At 46.7% G+C, this 21,588-nt stretch overlaps 7 protein-coding genes and 1 pseudogene across 8 annotated transcripts; 3 read left to right on the forward strand and 5 right to left on the reverse strand.

Moving 5' to 3' along the window:
• Positions 1–830: 830 nt before the first annotated feature.
• Positions 831–3,013, reverse strand: LOC6591459 (major facilitator superfamily domain-containing protein 10). Its single transcript, XM_002016909.2, has 6 exons — positions 2,437–3,013; positions 2,022–2,369; positions 1,884–1,957; positions 1,455–1,630; positions 1,089–1,394; positions 831–1,033 (listed from the first exon to the last, which is right to left on the reverse strand). The coding sequence occupies exons 1-6, from the start codon at positions 2,872–2,874 to the stop codon at positions 942–944; spliced, it is 1,434 nt and encodes a 477-aa protein (XP_002016945.1). The 5' UTR covers positions 2,875–3,013; the 3' UTR covers positions 831–941.
• Positions 3,014–3,319: 306 nt separating this feature from the next.
• Positions 3,320–6,216, forward strand: LOC6591460 (exocyst complex component 6). The gene is made up of 3 exons (XM_002016910.2): positions 3,320–3,419; positions 3,492–4,600; positions 4,652–6,216. The coding sequence occupies exons 1-3, from the start codon at positions 3,344–3,346 to the stop codon at positions 5,756–5,758; spliced, it is 2,292 nt and encodes a 763-aa protein (XP_002016946.1). The 5' UTR covers positions 3,320–3,343; the 3' UTR covers positions 5,759–6,216.
• On the reverse strand, positions 5,955–8,639 carry LOC6591461 (TBC1 domain family member 22B). The gene is made up of 6 exons (XM_026990397.1): positions 8,221–8,639; positions 7,955–8,153; positions 7,502–7,670; positions 6,895–7,426; positions 6,449–6,672; positions 5,955–6,375 (listed from the first exon to the last, which is right to left on the reverse strand). Exons 1-6 carry the CDS (start codon positions 8,603–8,605, stop codon positions 6,241–6,243), a joined length of 1,644 nt encoding a protein of 547 aa, XP_026846198.1. The 5' UTR covers positions 8,606–8,639; the 3' UTR covers positions 5,955–6,240.
• A 472-nt stretch (positions 8,640–9,111) lies between these two features.
• Positions 9,112–12,274, forward strand: LOC6591462 (E3 UFM1-protein ligase 1 homolog). Its single transcript, XM_002016912.2, has 5 exons — positions 9,112–9,227; positions 9,291–10,291; positions 10,354–10,834; positions 10,893–11,551; positions 11,939–12,274. Exons 1-5 carry the CDS (start codon positions 9,151–9,153, stop codon positions 12,076–12,078), a joined length of 2,358 nt encoding a protein of 785 aa, XP_002016948.1. The 5' UTR covers positions 9,112–9,150; the 3' UTR covers positions 12,079–12,274.
• Positions 12,275–12,347: 73 nt separating this feature from the next.
• Positions 12,348–16,122, reverse strand: LOC6591463 (PAX3- and PAX7-binding protein 1). Of its 2 annotated transcripts, XM_002016913.2 has the most exons (9): positions 15,894–16,122; positions 15,556–15,827; positions 14,970–15,210; positions 14,728–14,910; positions 13,939–14,598; positions 13,329–13,877; positions 13,073–13,265; positions 12,690–13,013; positions 12,348–12,626 (listed from the first exon to the last, which is right to left on the reverse strand). In XM_002016913.2, exons 1-9 carry the CDS (start codon positions 16,108–16,110, stop codon positions 12,575–12,577), a joined length of 2,691 nt encoding a protein of 896 aa, XP_002016949.1. In that variant the 5' UTR covers positions 16,111–16,122; the 3' UTR covers positions 12,348–12,574. The 2 variants fall into 2 exon arrangements, with proteins under 2 accessions (XP_002016949.1, XP_026841030.1); XM_026985229.1 differs by lacking the exons at positions 12,348–12,626; positions 12,690–13,013; positions 13,073–13,265; ... (1 more) ...; positions 13,939–14,598; positions 14,728–14,910 and having other exon boundaries at positions 15,101–15,210; positions 15,551–15,827.
• A 421-nt stretch (positions 16,123–16,543) lies between these two features.
• Positions 16,544–18,943, forward strand: LOC6591464 (arrestin domain-containing protein 17). The gene is made up of 4 exons (XM_002016914.2): positions 16,544–16,724; positions 17,368–17,523; positions 17,584–18,420; positions 18,488–18,943. Exons 1-4 carry the CDS (start codon positions 16,610–16,612, stop codon positions 18,640–18,642), a joined length of 1,263 nt encoding a protein of 420 aa, XP_002016950.1. The 5' UTR covers positions 16,544–16,609; the 3' UTR covers positions 18,643–18,943.
• Positions 18,910–20,491, reverse strand: LOC6591465 (testis-expressed protein 9). Its single transcript, XM_026994744.1, has 2 exons — positions 20,279–20,491; positions 18,910–20,213 (listed from the first exon to the last, which is right to left on the reverse strand). The coding sequence occupies exons 1-2, from the start codon at positions 20,451–20,453 to the stop codon at positions 19,054–19,056; spliced, it is 1,335 nt and encodes a 444-aa protein (XP_026850545.1). The 5' UTR covers positions 20,454–20,491; the 3' UTR covers positions 18,910–19,053.
• A 291-nt stretch (positions 20,492–20,782) lies between these two features.
• On the reverse strand, positions 20,783–21,352 carry LOC113566131 (annotated as a pseudogene).
• Between the last annotated feature and the right edge of the window lie 236 nt (positions 21,353–21,588).

Raw genomic sequence — 21,588 nt, forward strand, 5'->3', positions numbered from 1 at the left:
CGCCACCATTAACGAGTGGCGATAGTTGACACCATGGGCAGGGATAAAATATTCTGTAAATCGAAAAAACGCAACTGAAACGCAACCATAGCTAAACTTTATGCCACCACTAGGCCCCTATGCTTATTCTCTGTAAAAAACTGAGTTTTGCCTAAAACGATATATAATTCATAAATTTCATATTTTAATGTTCACAAAAATTACAAAGTTTATTTTTACTTATATACATAATATAAATGAATGGAAAATTTAAAAAACATCGATGTTTCATGCTCTCAAAACATCGAAAACATCGATGTCTTCTCTTAGTCACTCCCAAAAGTGTGACCGATAAAATATACCGAAATATACCGTCTCATTTTCAAAATATTTCGTAAGTATACCGATGATGTTTTCTTATTAATATTTTCCGTTATTTGAGATCATTATTTCAGTTCTTGCCTAGTCTTAATAATATTGAATAGAATTTTTCTTCATATAAGATAGCCTTCAGGATATTCATAGCCATCACTATATTCATCGTCGTCACTGTTATTTTCCTTGACATTTTAGAAAAGAATTTCTTTTCCCGGTTCGAAATTTTCGCAACTGTTTTAGTCTCTTGTCTTTACCTTAAATATAATAGATTTATATTTAGTTTGATCAAATTTACCTCCGACAAAATTCGCTCACATAATGGACCCTATGGACTGTATTGGCCGCGGATTTCAGCCAGCTTTGATAGTGACATAGCAGACAGCTTACAAGTGAGCATATCAGCTAGCTTTTAGTTTCATAAAATTTCAAATAAACAGTTTTTTTATAAAACATGTATAAAAGTGTTTTTATTTTAATATAAAATACTTGTTGCATAAAAACAATAAATTAAGTATAATGTGCAATTAATACTTGCGTTTAGCGTTAATCTCTAGAATGCATATGTAACTTTGTTCTAGTTGCATTTAAATGCGAGCCCGTTGCAAAGCTAAGGCTGGATAAAGAAGCATGATTCCGCCGGCGATATATGTGATTTTTGAGCCCACACACCAAAAGGCTGCAATGATTTAAGAGTTAAGATAAAAACAGGACAAAATGTAATCTATACTTGCCTATGGAGCCAACCACGGGGCCAAGCGCACGAGCTAAGGCGCCCAGAGAACGGAATATGCCTAATACTGAACCCTTTTGATCATCGTTACCGTACTTGGAAACCAAGGTGGTCAGGCAGGTCACCGCAAAGGCTGTAGAGATGGCGAACAGAATCATTCCGGCGTAGAGCATACCACTGCCCTCGGCTAGGCCAACTAATACAAAGGCGGGTACTATCAGATATAGACTAAAAATGGCATAGCTCTTGATCTTCGCATCGGGAAGACGACGCACAACCGATCCCTGAATCAAAGTCATAATAACACCTACAAAATAAATGATTAATAAATAAAGAATATGAAATATTCAAAGGGTATGCATTTCACCTGTTGTGAGAAACATTTTCGCCTGATCCATGGAGGTGTAACCAAACTTGTGATACATCAGGAATGTGACGGTGAATTCCAAGCCCGAATACAAGAACAAATATAAAAAGTATATCAATCCTATGGATCGCAAGGCGTCCGTATCTTTTTTGGGCACATTTTTGATGGCAGCAAATCTGTGAATTGAATAATTATTAGGAAATCCATTCGTAATCGTATGAAAGTGTTTCCTTGTAACTAGTTTTAATCAAAGGAATTACCAGCAAATGCCAGCTGATAAGACAATCAAACAAACGTGCTGAAGTGCCCGGCCTGATAACGAGCGAAGCGTCACGCTTGGCCGGTGACCAGTCGAGCGGGTTTGTTGCAATTCAATTAACTTAGTCACACGACTGGTTTGCAAGACATGCTAATTAAATCACAAATTACCTAAATATGGATGAGACGTTGAGCAACTGCAAGCCGTAGGACAGGGCGGAGGAGATCTCCTTAACACGTTTCTCCTGAAAATATAAAATAATTTTGTATAGAAGCTACAGATTTAGTTTTAGTAGCAAATGATCTCACCTTTGGCAGGGTCTCTCGCAGACAGCAGGATAGCACCAGGAGATCGCCCAGAGCTAGACCCAGGGCCAAGAGGGATGGAAGCACAAACCAAGCTCCACCACTCGCTGATTTATTTGAGAATATGGCAAACATGGCACCAATCATCGGTCCCACAATGAAACCCAACGAGAAGGCCACACCAACCAGGGCCATGCCGCGGCCTCTGGTCTTCACGCTAGACACATCCGTGATGACCGACATGCAGAGCGAAATGTTGCCCTTGCTGATTCCCCCGACGAAACGTGCCAGGACGAACAGGGCAAAATTGCTGGAGCAGGCCCAGAGTAGATACGAGAGAGCAATGCCAGACTGTGTTTTTGGTGGATAAAAGAAAATATTCAATATGCTGACCCAGATTAGATGAGCATACACCTACCGCACACACAAGTAGAACGGGTTTGCGTCCATAGTAATCCGAAAGGCCTCCCACAATCGGGCTGGCCAGAAATTGCAAGAAACTAAACATTGAGCCTAGGAATCCGCCAAACAGCACCGATATATAGCGCTCTGGGGCACCCAGCAGCTGCTGGAACCAGCGTACTCTCTCCGTAAGCACATTGTACAAACCGGAACTATCATTGACGCGATAATACTCCAGAAGCGACGGAAGCAGCGGCAAAATGATGGTGAATGCGAGCAAATCAAAGAGCAGCGATACGAATATGATGTATATCATGGGGTCACTCTTTTCCTTTGGTTCGGCAGTCTTGGTGGCTTCCTTGCCTTGCTGCTTCCCATCGTTATTGTTGTTGGTGATCTGCTGAGAGTCTGTTTTTGCTTCCGGTGTGTGGAGGCTTCTTCTTATGGTGGCCATGTTTGTTCTTTTGTTTGCGGCCGTGATTGCGTGCGTGTACAAAACTTTATGCTGCTATTACTTCAACATAACTGTATCTCGGCGTAACTTCCCAACGGCTTGGCCCCAACAACACAGAGACGCGGAATGCTCCCCAAAAGCAACCCGCCACCAGAAGTGAAAGTTGAAGCGCAACAGCTGTTTGGCGGCGGTCTATCACGATCAGACATGCCATAAGCCAATTACCAAATTATTAATAGGCAATTATCAGCTAGTAAACATTACACTACAGGTGTAATTTCAGACAAAATGTTTTTAAAACATTCAACAACTTGTTGCATGAACGTGTATTTCTACCAAAAAACAGTACTGTACAGTTCTGCATGGAACAGCTGATGCTACTGGCAGTTACCAACACTTAAAAACAATAGGCAGAAAAGGAAATTATTCATAAATTTGTTAAATAAAATCGCCACACGACTTTAAAACCATGTCAAAGGTGACCGTGCAAGACATAGAAGCGGTAGATGACTACTGGGGACCCACATTCCGCTCCATCCTAGAAGGTAAGTTTGCATTAACCGGAAAACCAATTTGTTTACGCCCTCGGCCAATGAAATTTTCGGTCATATCCGCAGGCAATAATACAAAACTGATTAGCGAACAATTAGATCAGCGGATACGCAGCCATGACAAGGAAATCGAACGGATATGCAATCTGTATTACCAGGGATTCATTGATTCCATCCAGGAGCTGTTGCAGGTGCGAACACAGGCCAAGCAGCTGCACGATGAAGTGCACTCGCTGGACACATCGCTACGGCAGATCAGTGCCTCACTCATCCAACAGGGGAATGAGCTGGTGCGGGCACGTCAAATCGAATCCAATCTGGCCAGTGCCATCGAGGCACTCAAATCCTGTCTGCCAGCCCTCGAGTGTTACATGAAGTTCACACAACAGGCCAAGAACAAACAATACTATCAGGCGTTGCGCACGCTGGAGACCCTGGAAACGGAGCACTTGTCGCGTTTGAAGCGACACAACTACCGCTTTGCCACTCAGATGCAGATCCAGATTCCAATCATCAAGGAAAACATACGCAAGTCCTCGGCCTTAGATTTTCGCGAGTTCCTGGAGAACATCCGAAAGTTCTCGCCGCGCATTGGCGAGCTGGCGATTACCCACACCAAGGAGCTGCAAAAGCGTGACATAAATGCCATCATCAAAGACCACATGCAGCAGGCAAATGGCGGTGCAGCCGGTGCGGGTGGCGACGACGATGGCGGCAATGTGAGTGCTCAGGATCTGATTGATTTCTCGCCCATCTACCGGTGTCTGCACATCTACATGGTACTGGGCCAGAGGGAGTACTTCGAGAAGGATTACCGTCAGCAGCGTCGCGACCAGGCCAAGTTGGTGCTCCAACCGCCACCCAATATGCACGACAACCTGGATGCCTACAAAACGTACATTTGCGCCATTGTCGGTTTCTTTGTGGTGGAGGATCATGTCAAGAATACGGCTGGGGATGTGGTAACCAGCAGTTACCTAGAGGAGCTGTGGTCCAACTCCCTGACAAAGTTTGTCAACGAGATCAGCATGAGCTCGTCTTCCTGCACCGATCCCAATATATTGCTGCGCATCAAGAACCTCATCATGCTGTCCATCAACACCTTCAAGTGCTACGGCTACACCGTGAACATTCTGTGGGAGCTACTGCACAACATGCGCGACCATTACAACGAGGTGAGTAGCATACGAATTGTATTCTCAAACATTCTACATGTCTTTTTTTAGGTGCTGCTGCAACGATGGGTTCATGTCTTTCGCGACATCCTCGACAAGGAGCAGTTCCTGCCGATGGTTGTGCAAAACGTTGAGGAGTACGAGAGCATCATTGAGCGTTTTCCCTTCCACTCGGAGCAGCTGGAGAATGCGCCGTTTCCGAAGAAGTTTCCCTTCTCGCGCATGGTGCCGGAGGTCTACCATCAGGCCAAAGAGTTTATGTACGCCTGCATGAAGTTTGCCGAAGAGCTGACCCTCTCCCCCAACGAGGTGGCTGCCATGGTGCGGAAGGCGGCCAATTTGCTGCTCACCCGCAGCTTTAGCGGCTGTCTGTCCGTGGTGTTCCGACAGCCCAGCATCACGCTGACACAGCTCATACAGATCATCATCGACACGCAGTACTTGGAGAAGGCAGGACCGTTCCTCGACGAGTTCGTCTGTCACATGACCAACACGGAGAGGAGCGTGTCCCAGACGCCCTCGGCCATGTTCCATGTGGCACGCCAGGATGCCGAGAAGCAGGTGGGCCTGCGCATCTGCTCCAAGATTGATGAGTTCTTCGAGCTGAGTGCCTACGATTGGCTGTTGGTGGAGCCTCCGGGCATAGCTTCCGCTTTCATTACCGACATGATTTCGTACCTCAAAAGCACCTTTGACAGCTTTGCCTTTAAGCTACCGCACATTGCCCAGGCCGCCTGTCGTCGCACCTTCGAGCACATTGCGGAGAAGATCTACTCGATCATGTACGACGAGGATGTCAAGCAGATATCCACGGGTGCCCTCACCCAGATCAATTTGGATCTGATGCAGTGCGAGTTCTTTGCGGCCTCTGAGCCAGTGCCGGGCCTCAAGGAGGGAGAACTGAGCAAGTATTTCCTGCGCAATCGACAGCTGTTGGACCTACTGATCCTGGAGGAGTGGAGCACATATTTCCACGACTATGGCAAGCAGGAGAATCGCTATCATCTAGTGCAGCCGCAGTCCATCATTGTGATACTCGAGAAGATACGCGAAGCGGACAAGAAGCCCATATTCTCGCTGGTGCGAAAGAACGACAAGAAAAAGCTGCTGGAGACGGTGCTAAAGCAGCTAAAGCACATAGCCGAAAGGCAGAACTAATCGATTTGAAGGGATCGGTGATCCCTGATGAAATAATTATACACTCCTTGGCTTATTTTTATATATGTACTCGTTTGCACGCAAGTAGCTTTTTATTTGTTGGCTAATTTGAGTTTTCATATGGAAAAAGTATTTAATTTTCGCCTCCTTTTGATTCTATTTGTTTTTATAAAAGACAAATTTCAATTGAAACATCTTTCCGGGCGCCCGTTGAACGTGTAAAATTGTATTTTGAATTTTGATTTCTTTATGTACAAAAAGCGATATAATTTGTTTTACGTTTTGCCTACGTGATGCGGGGAGGGGTGTGGAAAGATACAAAAACAAAACAAACAAAGAACGAAGGGCTAATAACAAATTGTATATAATTATTAGATGTATGTATATGTGTGTGTGTGTGTGTGGGTATATTCCGCAAAAAGTTGTAGTAAAACTAATTTCTATGTTACGTATGTATATATATGTTGTTTGTGTCGCTTTTGTCAACTCTTCGTTTCCAAATGCTTGGGTGCATCCGCGTAGGTGAACTTCAAGCGAAATGCTTCAGCAAGCAATACATTTATTTGGCGATCGGACCAGTTATGTGTTGGCAGATTTTGTAGCAGCAACATGAGACCCTGTGTAGGGGCAAAAGTTCCATAAATTAACAAACCACTAAAACCAAAACGTGTTTCTCTATTGGAAACTCACTTGAAAATCGTTCTGTTGCATTAGCTGCTCCTTCCAGTGCAGCAGGAAGGCCGCACACACGTACAAATGGAACAGGGCAAAGCCATCGGATTCAGCCAGATATGTGTCCCACAATCGAATGGTGCAATGGAGGGGCAGTTCGCGTGTCAGCAAATTGTTCATCCAACGAAATGAGAATTGCAAATAGTCAACGCCATGCGTCTGTAAGTGACGATGCAGATTTACTGGAAAAATAAACAAACAAAAAAACACAATTAAATGTAATTAATGAAGATAATTAGGGGCCAAAACATGGAGTGGCATGGCACACATTTTGATGGCTGTATGGCTTGGCTTTAGGTTATCAGACAGCATACAAATCTATCCCGAGAGAGACGTTTATCTTATCATATCTCCAATCATATCTCTATCTATATTTCCTCACTTATCAATGATCACTCACTCACCGTCTATGCGCTGTATAAGATCCTTGAGTTGATTGACCTTCTCCTGTATGCCCAACTGGGCAAAGATATAGTTGTCCTGTATACAGTCGAGAAACTTGGATAGACACCAAAAGGAATCCGCCTCGATGATGTTGCGCGTCTCCTCCGCCAGTGTGGACATGTCGAACTTCTCGAGATCTGTGTTGGGCGTCAGGGCCTCCTGCAGAAACACAATAAAGAACGGGGTGACCAGATCGTTGATGCCCTGCACATAGCCCGAGGCCGGATGACGTATGGCCCAAATGAAGAGCACACGCTCAAACATCTCCTGGACGAGCTGCTGCTGGAAGAGCGGTATCTGTGGATTCATGCGCGGCACATCGATATGTATCTGACGATACGTGTCCTGCTGTGTCTCGTCCTGGCTGTCCACCCTAAAGTAGTTGTGTCTCAAATCCTGATAGCCCTGACGCTTACTCTCCAGCACCGCCATTCGTCGCTCGCTCGAGGGGGGCAGATATTTCGACAGCAGTCGCCAGCTTACGGCGCGCATCTGTGTAATGGCAGAGAAATTTAATTGAATTACACACACACAATCACAGGGGCTGGGACTGGGACTGGGGCTTACCCTGCGAGGCACTCCCGACCAGCTGAGCTTCTTCAGGGCCACCAAATCCAATTGCGGCGAGTCGAGTAGCACCTGAAACTTTTCAATTTTCGTCTCATATTCGCCGTCCTGTGAGTTGGAGCTGATCTTCTGCAGTTGCGGTCGCCCGGGATAGTTTCTTAAACGTGATCTGTGAAAGGCAATTCGATTAATATTCAGTTCACTCTGCGGTGCACTTTTTTCGACGCCTGTCCACATGACTATGGGAGAAAGTTGCACTGTGCAATTCCTCTTTCTCACAACTGAATCTTCGATTATACTTGCGTTACATCATTTAGTAACTAAGGACAGATGCGGGCCCACACCCATCCCACATCCCACCCCTGGCACTTGTTTAAACAACTGTGGGGCTCTTGCTCGACTCTTGCAGCGCTGAACTTTCTATTTAACTTCCCATTTGTGCACGCGCCTCACCTGTTATCATTACTGTCTGGCAGCGATCGCCGGCGCTCTTCCCTATTCTCTTCCGGGGTACTTCTGGAGCTCGAGGTCTGGTCCGCACTGCCACAGTCGTTGGCCCTTGGTGTGTTGTGGTTTTGATTGCTTCGCGAGTGCGTTTCAATCACATTCAGTGCCGCCGTTTGTGACATTTGCCGCGATATGCGAGTGCCGTCTATAGAGAGGGAATCCGGAAACCAATTTAAACCAATTAACCGATAAGACCGATAAGCTGCAATTACCAACGCCGGCTCCAGCTGCGGCCGCTGCTGCTGCCGCCTCTGTGCTGCTGATGATGCAGAACTCGTCGTCGCCCGTGTCCCAGGCATCGCTCACCGACTGCTGATAGTCTCGAAAGGTGGACACCATGCCACTGCCGATGGCCTGTCGATGACCTGTCGCCGCGAACCCGGGCGGGAGATCTCTTTTGGGACTGGGTCGTCCGGGGACTCTCCGTCCGCTGTTTTTCCAAAAGGTTGAGTTTGCGTTAGCCAAGGTGTTCACTGGCGTTGCTCCGGCGTTACGTGTTCCACTGATTGCTTCGGCTGTTACGGCGGCTGCGGATGCTGTTCCTGTTCTTACTGCTGTTGGCGTTTTTTCTGGACCTTGTTCTACATTATTATCCATTATACGTCCCCTCTTATAACAAAAATAACCCAGTCGTCGATGTCAGCGTCATTATTTTGCATCCACAGCAGTGTGACCACAGAGTACCGAAACATACCGTCTCATTAAAAAAACATACCGTAAATATACCAAAACCCACTTAAACCTCCTTTATTTAAACAGTATAACAACTTTAGTTAAGCCGCGGAAAACTATACTAATAATATTAATAATAATTACTCTTGCAGGTACATCCTATCACTTATTTTTGATTAAAAAAGGACCACAAAGGTGAAAGATAACCTTAACTGCGCTAAAATACTTCAAGTTTCATCATTTTCGTGGAGAATATTTCAACACCCACTAGTCGGCGATGGATTAATCGCGCAACAATTTCGATATGCGGATCACCAATATATATATACCTAAATACCATAAATACAAATTTTTTTGAAATGGAAGACTTCTGATTGCCTCCTGCGGTCACACTGCGTGCACTTTTGTTGACGTTTCAAGTTTTTCCACTTTAGATTTCCATATTTACTTAATTTAGCAATCAAATAGAAATGGGCAGCGACTGGGATGAGATAAAGCGTCTGGCAGCGGACTTTCAGAAAGCCCAGCTTACCTCAACACTGCAGAAGTAAGTACGCGAATTGGAATTTAGTATCACTTGATTCGACCCTCCTACATTTATCATTGAAAGGCTTTCCGAACGCAATTGCGTGGAGATTGTGACGCTGCTGCTGGAAAAGCAGCTGCTGGAGGTGGTGTTCACCAACGATGGCAAGGAGTACATTACGCCAGATCACTTGGAGCGCGAGATCCAGGACGAGCTGTATGCGAATGGAGGCCGCGCCAATCTGGTAGAGGTTAGCAGGACGTTGAATGTGGATCTGTCCCGAATTGTGGCACTGGCCGAGCGCATTGCGGCTGAGAATCCCCTGGTGCATCTGGTGCTGGGCCAGCTAATCGACGAGGACTACATCAGTCACATTGCCCAGGAGATCAATGAGAAGCTTGCGTTGCGTGGCGAAATATCCATTTCCGATTTGGCCTCTCAGTTTGATTTGCCCTCGGAGTTTCTGCAGCAGGATGTGGTGGAGAAGCACCTGGGCAAAATCATCAAGGGCCGTCAAGACGCGACCAATCCGCGAGTCTTCTTCACCCAGGCCTACATCCAGCGATGCAAGGCGAAAATACGCGGTGCTCTGGCGGCCATCACCAGGCCCACAAATGTGGCTGTAATTCTGCAGCAGATTAATGTGCAGGAAAAGATCTTTCACTCATTGCTGGATGAGATCTCGCCTGCCGGGCAGGTGACCTCAAAACTGGCCAATGCCCAGTATGTGCCGCACATCTATGCCAAGACGCAGGCCGATTGGGTGAACTCCTTCTACAAGCAGAACAGTTTCCTCGAGTACGATGCCATCAACAAGCTTGGCATTTCCGATGCCAAATCCTACATACGCAAACAATTTCCCAACGAGGAGTTCTTGTTCCTGAAGCGCGTGGCCCTGGGCGCTCGTCTAGTGGAGCTCACCGTCGTCACGGCCCTCAATGAGTGCAGTGCCACCAAGCAATACTTAGACTTGACCACCATTCTGCCTTCGAATCTATCGGAGGAGGACATCGAGGAGGTGTTCAGCGCCATTATGGCCCAAAAGCATAGCAATCCCAGCAATTTTGTCTACCTGGATAGCATCGGTACGCATTTGACTTCCATGATTTAATGGATTCATGGCTCATTCTGTTCGTTCTCCTTTCAGTATTCTCGCAGCCGTATCTTACGGAACTGGTACAGCCGTGCCATGCTCTGGCCGAGGCCCAGGCCAAGGCAGCCATCGACTCGGGCGTCTATCAGCAGTTTATTGTGGAGAAGACTCTGGCTCAGAAGGGTAACGCTTCCTTCCAGGACCAGGACGATGATGGCAAGCTGGACAAGCGCGACGAGCGTAGGAAAAAGGCCTCCTCTGGCAAAGCCGGTGGCGGCGCCCAGGGACGCGAAACCAAAACTAAGTCAACGAAAAAGCATCAACGACGCAGTGCAGCAGCCCAGAACGATTCCGATGTCGAGGACGATGTGCAGCATCAGGGCTCCCGAGGAGCAGGCGGTGGCGGCGGAAATAAGAAGACTGTAAAACCATTGGATCTAGTCAAGACTGCGGATATCGAAAAGCTCATCAATGCCAGCCTACAGGAGGAGGGTTTGGAGCACTTGGCTCCCTCGATTGCAGCTCTTTATCTAAAGTAGGCAGGAATAAGGGAGTTCACAGAACACTGCTTTATATTTCTTTATCATTCACAGCCAATTGAATCAGGCAGCGCTGGCCAAGGCCCAGGAGTTGTATGAGGCCACACCTCAAACGAATCGCCGTCAGACCCATGCCGCCATCCAGGATCGCATCAACACTCTGCTGATAGACATACGGCTGTATGAGAAGGGTCTGAAGCTCTTTAGCCACGACACACAGACGCAGCTGGTGAAATATCTGCTCAAGTCCCTTGGCAATGATATCTGCAATGAACTATCGCTCTATGTGGCCAGCGAATGCAATCTGACGGTGAAGAATACCAGCTTGAATGTGGATCAGCGCATCAAACTGGCCCAAGAGTGCGATGCAGAGTATCGCAGTGCCCTGCTGGAACAAAACAAAGCCCTGAACAAATCCATAGATGATTTCGAGCTGGCCACGGAGTCGGTGCTGAAAGCCTGCAGCATGATTATCAAAAAGGTGGACAAGAAAAAGGATCGCCTGCTGATTGCGGATCACAAAAATAAGCTGCAGCAACAGCTGCTCGACTGCCAAGAGCCAGCCCTGCTGCTCCATCTGGCTGCACTGATACTGTTTACCACAATTAGTGGCTGCATTTTGCATGCTTCTGGCAAATTCGTCTCTGCCATACTGCAGCACATCCGGGGCTCTCTAAGTGACCCACAGAATGACATGCTGCTACGCTATCACGGTGTGTATTGATCATTTAATATTACCAAAGATTATACAAGTACCAAGATGTTGCTTGAGGCGTTCTATGGCCCCGTAGACCGTCTCCAACGGCTTCGACTTTAGGCTGCTGAGTCGGTCCCCTTTGGCCTAGAAAAAGACTTAGTTTTTGGTCTTTTAAGGTCTCGGTCCCAAGAAAGACTAAGAAAATTCTTTTGCCCTAGCGAATGGCTCAAAACGGAATGCCAAATAATACAACAACAAATTGCATGTCCTGGGCATAACGAGGCATATTTTCTTCGAGACTTCGGGACCGAGTATTGGCTTCAAGCATCAGTCTCGTTCTCAAGCATCAATATCTTCCACTTTTATAGTCTTTGCTAATATATTTTCGAATTTCTTTTTGCAGATTTGGTGTTGCAAGTGCTACAGACAGCGCCCGAAAGTGACGATTCCAAAATGGCCCACGAACAATTGCAGATCATGCAGTCGAAGGTGGTAGAGCTGGCCCAGAACTATACGCGGGCCTCCGTTTCCAAGGCCGATTGAGACTGAGATTTCTCCCTGTCGCCCGTGCTTTCATTTTGTCTTAAATTTCCATTGGTTTTGGTCTGTAATAGATTTTTGTTAAAATTGCATAGTTTATAAATTGTTTTTATTTTTTTTTATTGCTATGCACGAAAGTCGAGTCGCCTTGAATACAATCAGTAAAGTTACAAAAAATGGTTTAAGAGCCTTAAACAGAGTTCCACAATTTATCACTTTGAATGTTTTTTTTTCTTTTTAATGTTTATAGGAAAACAATTGGGGGGTCTTTGGGGTTTTAGGAAAGCGTTTCTTTTCATTATAGGTGTTCAAGCTCCGAGCACACACATCCTTTTTAGGGGGGAGGGGTATACGTATATACAAATTGTTGAAAAGTTCTTACAAATGATAGAACTTTTTTAATTTAGTTTAGAGTTTTGTGCTTTGCGTTTGCCTTTCTAGAACAAGAGTATTTGATTGTTTTCGGTTGGTTGTTGCTGAAATGTGAGCGATGTTTACTTTAATAACTATGTAGTCTTATGAGCATTTGCTTGGCCTTTTCGCAGGATTGCCTAAGGGGAAAACAGGTACAGATTAACCACTAAAATCAAAGGAAAGGATTTTCGTTTACTCACATAAAAACTGGATTGCTGGAATCACAGCTGTCCAACGTTTGTTTTATATACATTATAAATAGTTCCAAATTCTTGAGGGTTTCGCTGTTGGGCAGCAGCCATACCGTTGGCAGGGTATTCACTATGATGTAGGCCTTGTTGATGGCATCGTTGGGCGAGCAGACACGCAATGCCAGCAGCAGATAGCGGTTTAGCAGCCCCCCAATGGCCAGCTCACGCAGTAGCTTGTCCCCCAGTATGCCCTGCCAGCTGAGAAAGTTGCGAAACAGCTTCAGGCCGCTGCAGAATTGACGCTGAAAGAACGATGTCTTGGCCTCTTGCACTCTGGAAACATTAAAAGTTAACACAGTTCTTAAATGTGTGGGCTAATCCTGTCCACTTACTGCTTGGGAAATATGGGTATAAACACATCATTTTCCAATGCCAATCGCATGCGTTCCATGATCGATTCAAAGAGTTTCTTGAGCTGCTTATTGGTGCCAGTGAGCGGAAAATCACGACCCAGGCGATTGATAAAGCCCACGAGTCGCAGTGTTTGTGTGGTGGACAGGGGATCCCAGCATTCCGTGACCAAAGCTAAAAGCAAATACAAATGGCATTACTTTCAGTTGTAAAGGCAGCTTCTGTGGCTGCACTTACATGTGACCTTTGGCAGCACAATCTTATCAATCAGCGCAGGGACAAGATTCACATCTGGATCGTTCTTTAGCTGCTCTATTGTTTCATCCGCCTGGCAGGCGTACAGCATGCTGGCCTGATACCAATGCATGGTCTCAATGTCCGCATAGACATCCAGCAGCGGCGACCACACGAGCAGTTCGTGGCGCACTAGTGGGGCCAAGAGCTTGGGCAGACACAAGCTAACAAACGCATCCAGATACGAGGTCATGTCGGTTTTTCGCCAGGCATAGAACTTCATGAGAATCAGTTCGATTTTACAGAATTCATCGGTGACATCTTCAAAGGCTTCGGCCGCTTCCTTTTCCGTTTGCGCAGTGGCAGCCACACTCTGTTCCTGCTGCTGGTCGGCTATTTCGTCATCGCTGGACATGCCATCCAAATGGGAGGACAAGAGATCGTTGCGTTCACGTTCGCAGCGGCGTCGCGTCCTTCGTCCCTCCCGCTCGGCAGCGCGGCGCACTTGTTCTTCGTATTCGGGTGTGCGACGAGCGGCAGCGGTGATAGGCTCTGGAAAAATGAGAAAACCGAATGAAAAACAATACGAATTTGGGCAATGGCTGATTCCTACTTGATGCCTCGGCCATTTCCTTGGCCTGGTCTCTGATATCCTGCCGCCGGCGATTCACCAGATAGCGATTATTCTTGCCCGACTGCTGCAGCGACCGCTTTTCCAGCTCATTGATCACGGGACTCTTCTCGGCCAGGCAGTCCACCAGATCGTTCACATAGCACTTGACCTCCTGATAGAATTTGTACTTGGCTGCCGCCGTGGGGGCATTCTTCTGGCACTCTTGCTGCTGCAGCTTCAGTTCCTTCAGCTCCAAGCTGACTCTGGCCATGGTGGCCGAGTGATCCGTCGATCGTTCCTTTATCTCGGCGAGACGTGTCTGAATGGCAGTGAATATCTCCTGGGGTGTGCGCAATGCTGTGGCCTTGGGTTTGTCCTTTTTGGGCTTTGCCGCAGAACGTATGGCTGAGGCCAGATTGCTGCGCTCGAGGGCATTCTTCGCATAGGCCTGTTCCAGCAATATGGAGGTGGACTGTGGGGCCGCTAGGTCCGTGTCCTCGTCTTCCAGGGCTAGCGCTCCGCTGGGCGCCGCCGGTTTGATCATGAAGCGCGAGAGCACAGTTTCGTGCTGGGCATGGACTAGCTGGGCACCGGTGACGCCCTTGCGGATCTGCTGGTTCTCCCACTCGTTCATCTCGCGGTCAGAGTCTTCCTCGGTCGCTGAAGTAGATTGAACAAAGATTAGATGGATCGATTGAGCACAAACCATAGGTAGGCATCTGAGCGACGTGCAGCACTGCCGTCAGCTCTGGCCACATCCTTGGGGGGGATGGCCCACACTCTACATACAATCATTCTCGACGGCATAGAACTGCTCGCGACGCTCTTCGCGCTCCTTGCGACCGGTTATGTCGCTCATATCCACACGCTCCTCATCGTCCGACTGGTCGCCCTCGACGTCCTCGTTGGGCAGCCGGGTGCTCAGCTTGGGCGGCTCTTTGTTCTCCTCAATGGGTATATAATCGCCGGCACCTAAGGGATTTCAACGAAAGTTATTAGGAAAATCCATGCAGAATAGTGTTGGGACATACCCTGCTCTCTGGCTCGCTGTCGCCGCTTGCGTGCCGCATGTATCATGGCCGCATCTGGTATGGAGCCACTCTCCAGCATTTGCTTCAATGCCTCTGGCTTGGAGAAGCGATGATGCTCCTTGCTATGGCCCCCATCGTCCGATGGATCTCCGCCATCGTCGCTCATATCATCACGCCCGGCACAGAGGGCAGCGCGACCGTTCAGAACAGCCTCGGGTGTCTCCGATTTCTTGACCACAAGCTAATGGAACAAAGATTATTAACCATATTAATGGAGAGATCATAAAAAGGTGCATGATAGATCAAGATATAAGAGGATATTCATGCGGCGTATAAAAGTGGGATGCATGCGATTATGTATAATATAAGCAGCTTAGAAATGAATCGATTACAACAGCAACTTATGGTTATGTGTAGACTGCAAACTATAGCTTAAAACAACACAACATCGCCTTCATCATTCAAGGATTTTCGTGTGAATGTTTGCTCTTAATTATTATAATTCTATTGGTATCATATCATTTGTTGAGTTGAAATTTGTTCGGTTTTGAATGGTGTGAGAAAAATTGAATAATAATAACCTTACCACAAAGTCGTCTGTGCGTATTTCGGTTTGGATCATATGATTATCACTTTTTTTACTTTTACTCTGATCGCTGCTCGCGTTTTTATATCTACTAGAATTTGTAGCACCCGTGGCACTGGACGACTCTAAATGCTGTGTACTACCATTTTCCGTGCTACCGCCGTGATCCGTTCGCTCCTCGCGCTTCTTCTTGCGCCGCTCCTTGTCCATTAAACGCATTATTTTCTTGCTATTCGACGATTTCCGCACTTGAAAGACCTCCCCATCATCCTCTGCAAAATCAATCAATCAATTTTATTGGAACCCCTCGGATTGGGCCACTCAATTTGCACACTCACCATCGTCGGCAAAGCTAAGCAATGCTTTTGGCTTGTTGTCATCATTCGTTGTTCTCTTCACTTTTTCCTTGTCGCGTTTGCCGGACAATATCAGCGACGGCGGTTTCGACTCCATCTCGGCGTCCATATCCAACGTGGCCCCGTCATCCCTGTCGTCCGGTGAATTGCTGGAGAACACCCGTCGCTGTATTTTCTTCGGCTTGCGAAACAGCGACATTTAATGCGGATTCTATAGCTAGTTTAAATTTGTTTAATCAATGAAAAAAGCGTAGAAAAAAGAGATTTTTCGCCAAAAGTCCTCTTCCTCTATTGTCATAGAGATGGGTTACAGTCGATAACTTTGTATTGTTGGAGTCACAGTGAACCTCCGGGAAGACAGTCACGTATCCCAACTTTCAGTCGCACAGCTGTGGCACTATCTATATGTGACAAAAGTATTTATTTTAGCCAAACAATATTGTCTAGGCACTAACCATACATTATATATACTGTATGGTTAGTGGTCTAGGCTAAAGCATATATTTAAACTGCTCCTTTTCTCGTCTCTTTCTGTCTGGTCCCACTAAAATTATCGAAGTATTTTTATGGTTTCCCCATCGCTAGCTGCGTGCACTTTTCCATCACTAGACACAGAATTGCACGTACGAAATCCGTTTCAAAACAACCCGGAGAAATTGTCGTTAATTTGTCAGTGGATTAAACATTGAATCTCCAACATGGGTCTCAAAGGTTGTGAAGTGGAATTGGACAATCCCTGGAACACGTACTATGCCGGACAGACGGTAAATGGCCAGGCTAAGTTCACATTCGATTCGCCAAAGAAGGTTCGAGGTGAGTGATGTCAAAATTGAAATATTTCGGGTGTGTAAGGTAGTCAGGGAGGGGAGTACGAACTACGTACTAATTATTCAAGTCAGCTGAGAGGTTGCGGTCTATTACTCATCAGAGTGACGACAGCCAAGAATAAATAAATGTATAATATAAGCAGGCCACTTTATTTGTGAGTCCTTGCACCTCAAAAGCCGGGTGCCGTCATGTAAACCACCCAACGCCCTACGCCTGGACGAGAGGCTACTTTTGGGGTGGGGCAGTTTTTCACAGTTGTTAGCGGTTGTTGAACCTATCACAGAAATGCACTTTCTCCCCCCATTGTTTGCATTTCCAATTTGACAGATAACAAAACTATTTATAGACTCAAGTGTGAATATAATAGATATATGTATATGTATGTAGGGTATACGTTCCAAAACAAAGAACGAAACCTTTGATTGAGGCCAGCAAACACATTGGAACGATGCTGGCGCTGCTGCTGCTGCCTAGCGATGATGTCATCTGATGGGCATGCCAAGAGCGCCAAAGCCGTCAGCGAGAGCGTAGCAGAGACGCAGTAGCTTTTATATTATTTATAGCTAATTTCAGACAGGCGACACCGCAGTAAATTGTCATTCACAGCACAAACACTTGCTCTTTCTAGGCATCATAATACGATTCTTGGGCGAGGCCAATACGGAGTGGAATGAGGAGCGTAATGTGACCACCAGCGAGGGCAAGACCGAGAACGAAATCACAACACTGAAGGGACATGAGGAGTACTTCAAAATCCAATACTATCTGTTGGGCGGCAAGAACAGTGAGTATTCCATCGAGATCTAAAAGAATATTCCCCCCTCTAATGGCAAAACTTTTGCAGGCGCTGAGACGGAACTGCCGCCGGGTACCCACACCTATCCCTTCACTTGCGCCTTGCCACCCACTTTGCCCTCGTCGTTCGAGGGCGAATTCGGACATGTGCGCTATACCATCAAGGTGACGCTGGACAGGCCATGGAAATTCGATCAGGATATGAAAATGGCCTTTACGGTCATTGCGCCCGTGGACTTGAATCTCAATCCACGTGTCAAGGATCCCTTTAAGCTGGAGCTGGAGAAGTCCTTCTGCTGCTTCTGCTGTGCCTCGGGTCCGTTGGCCGTGATCACGAGCGTACCGCAAACTGGTTACGTTTCGGGTCAGATCTTGCCCATTACCTGCGAGGTGGACAACACCAGCAATGTGAATCTCAGTGCCGTGAAGTTCGAGCTGCGCAAGCTGGTCACCTTCCATACCAGCCAGCCGCGCAGCGAGAAACGCGAATCGAAGGTCATAATTTCCAATCTCAGCATTGGCCCAGTGAATGGCGGCGAATCGCGCACGTTTACCCAGCAGCTGGAGATACCCGCACTGCCGCCAACCAATCTATCCAATTGTGGTGTCATTGCCTTGGACTATGACCTGCATGTGACCTGTGAAGTGAGCGGTGCGCATAGAAATCTTACGGGCAAAATTCCCATCACTTTGGGGACCATTCCGCTGGCTGGCATGAGGCCGCCCGTTCAATATTCAGATGTTCCGGCTATCCAATCGGAAGATCCCTCGCTGGCGCCCACACAGCCGGTGAGTCCGGCCAGTCCGCCGGGTCCCATGGGTGGCGCCCAGGGCTGGAATGTGGCCGATAGCACTGCCGGCGGTGGCAATCTTTATCCCAATATACGTGAGTATTGAGATTTTCTACCAAGAAACGTGTGATTTTTACTAATTTAATTTATATTTTTTGACAGCGCCACCGCAGTTTGTGGAGACCCAGTATCGGGCGCCCACCATTGCCGGACGCGATGACTCGGAACACACACAGATGAGCGGGCAGGGGGGCTTTGCGCCCCGCTATCCAACGTTTCAGTTCAACAATGCCACAGCGCCGCCAGCGAATCAGTAAAAATGAATCTCGGACCCCAGAATCTCGCCAGGAATGATTCAAGTGTGCTCTCGACCTTTGATTTACTTTCCGTCATTTTGTTTGTTCGGCTTGCATTTATTTGATAATAGCTTTCCGTCCAAAGCGAAAGCAGCCCCCCTCCCCCCCCATATATTGTACACGTTATAAAAACGCACAAAATTCTGTCAATTTCGCTGCTCAAAAATGCAGTTTTACTCGCAGCAAATAGTGCCTAAAATTAAAGCTAAAGTAAAACTCCTACGACGATTCTCGTAATAAAACGCATATATTATTTATCTGACAAGAACGTTCCATTAATTTGTTCTCTCCGAGAATCAGGTAGAATTAAGCGTATACAGACATTATAATTATGGAACATTCTGCACTTTTTTCAGCTTCTTGGAGGCACAACTAGGGTGCAGACTTCGCCCTCTGGCATTTCTCCAGCTCGGCTTGTTTCCGGGCTTTCTTCGCTCGCGTTATTAGTTCCCATTGCTTCTTGAGGTCATTGGCTCTCTTCTCCAACTTGTGCTTGTGCCTGATTTTTCTGCATCTCTCGATTTCTTTCAATCTTTCGCATTGCTTTTGATGGCATAGATTTGCTTCGGTTTTTGGTTGGGCCCTCTGCTCGCTGGCTTTGGCAAATTGCTCGCGTTGATCCCTTTCGACCAAGGCCTGACAGGCTCTAATCAGCTCCTGTCTCTTGGCCTCCTTGACGCGTGCGATCTTCTCGGTCAGTTCCAGGCAGGCCTTTTTCATGGCCTTCAATTCTGCCACTAGGAGCTGGATTTTTTGGTCCGCGAGCTTTGCTTTTTCGGCCTGCTTCTTGGGATTTTCGTTTTGGGCACCTTTCTTTGCCACTTCGGCCATTTTCTTGAACTTTTCATCTAACGCCTGCTTCTTGCACTTGACAGCTTCGATCAATTTCTTGCATTTCTTTGTATTCGCTGCGACTTCCTTGCATTTATTTCTCTGCCCGGCCAGGGCCTTGTACATTTTTAGGTACATTTTGGCCTTGATTAACTTCTCCATTTTCATGCAATCTTCCCTCAGCTTGCGGATGTCCCGCTTCGATTTCTTCTTTTTATCCTTTTTCTTGGATTCCTTGCCGCTTTTCTGTTCAACCTTCCTGTCTTGCTTGCCACAGCTTGCCGTAGTCTCTTCTTTCCTATTCTCATCCTGCTTTGTATCCACTTTCTTTCGTTCATCGTCTTCTTTCTGGATCCTGTTGGCCTTCTGCACATCCAGATAGTGCAAGAAATCCTTGTCAAGAGCTGGAGAACTGGACGTCACTTCCCTGATCACTCTGATCGAGCTATCCTTCTGTTCCTCCGATGGACTTGCCTCAATCTTCCTCGGATCTGGCTCCGACTCTAGGATTTGATTATTGCGAAATGGCTCGAATAATAAAGGGAAATGATTGCAAATGTTGATCGGTTGATCCTTGTCAAACTGCACTTCCTGGCCGCCCAAATAAACGGCCATATAAGAGGTGACCATGCATTTCTGAAGAACCAAGTTGTCGGCTCGACAGTCCCGCAAGCCTATGCCATCGTTAGGCGGTGTAACATCTGCGTGTTTGATGGTTGTTAATTCCGATCCTTTAAGAGTAAAAGTGTAGTCTGCGGGTACTCACAGGGCTTCCATCTGTTGAAGACCGATTTGAGTATACCCTGATCCGGCTGCAACTCCGCCTTGTAACGCTCGTGGACCCTGTGGATGAGACTGGTGCTGAAGGCGGTGATCGGCTGAACCGCTCGAAAGTATTCCTTCACACTCCTGCCCAAAGCCAAAACCGTTCGTTTGAGCATCTTAAAAACGTGCTATTTCTTTAATTTTACAACGAATTTTTAATGAATTTTCAATAGAGTACGTCAGCTAAAAAGATTGCAGATATTCTTTTTGGTCTGCAATCCAAAGACATGGGGAAATTTAAAACAAAAACCGAAACATTTAAAAACGAGAGCTATACGAAACTATAGCTTCCGATGTGAACTGAACTGTCGTTAGTCAGTAACTGATTTGGCTACGACAAAACCAAAGCCAACTATTTTTCAAGGATTTTCAGATTTTAAAAAGATTTTTTTTTGCTGTAAAAAACGTTAAAATTAAAACAAATCAGGAGGCGCTTTTATTGCTGTCAGAAAGGGGTGACGCGACACCTTCTCGTACATTTATTAGGTAAAACCGAGTACATATAAACTGTATCAATCTCAACCTCATACCCTTCGGGAGCGGCAGCATTACTACGACAAGGACGACCGCCAGCCAAGGGCGACTTCAGGGAGAAGTAGATGTGCTTCTGGTGGTCCAATCGCCCAACGAACGATGGGAGGCAAACGGGCTTCATGTATGGACTTGGCCTATTCAAGACCTGGAAGAACTGGGCTCTTCCGATGTTCCAAGAAATCCTCAATCTTCAGGGCGAGTGTGTAATCGAGCTTCATGGGAGATTCGTTCAAGACATCAATGCGGATCAGACGATGCAGAAGGGCATTCATTGCCCTTCGGAGCTTGGCCTGGGCACACCCCAAGCTTGTTGCAAGGACCACAATCGCCAATGATTTTTAACTCCTGATCCAGACGCGTCTTCTCATAAGGGCGACGGGGAGTCCCTTAGGTCTCCTATTGATTCAGTAGGAGTACCCTAATACCCTACCTATACCTATAGCTCTACTTAATACCCTAATCCCCTAATACCACTGTACATATGTATACCAGTAGTTCGTAAGTTCACCTGTAATTGCTTCAAATAAATTAAAAATTTCCGTACAAACTCATGTAAATATTCTCTGCTTGCAGAGAGCGCAGACAGACAAAGGAGAATAATAAATCTGAGAGTGAGATCAGTATGAGATCGAGCGAGGAAGAAGACACAGCTGCCTTGTTTAAGTTCCAATCCCAACAATTCAGCAGCGTTTCAGTTCGAGAATGTGGTGTAATAGG

This window comes from Drosophila persimilis, unplaced genomic scaffold (assembly GCF_003286085.1).
Source record: "Drosophila persimilis strain 14011-0111.01,24,50 unplaced genomic scaffold, DperRS2 tig00000000-arrow-pilon, whole genome shotgun sequence".
NCBI classification, from domain to species: domain Eukaryota; kingdom Metazoa; phylum Arthropoda; class Insecta; order Diptera; family Drosophilidae; genus Drosophila; species Drosophila persimilis.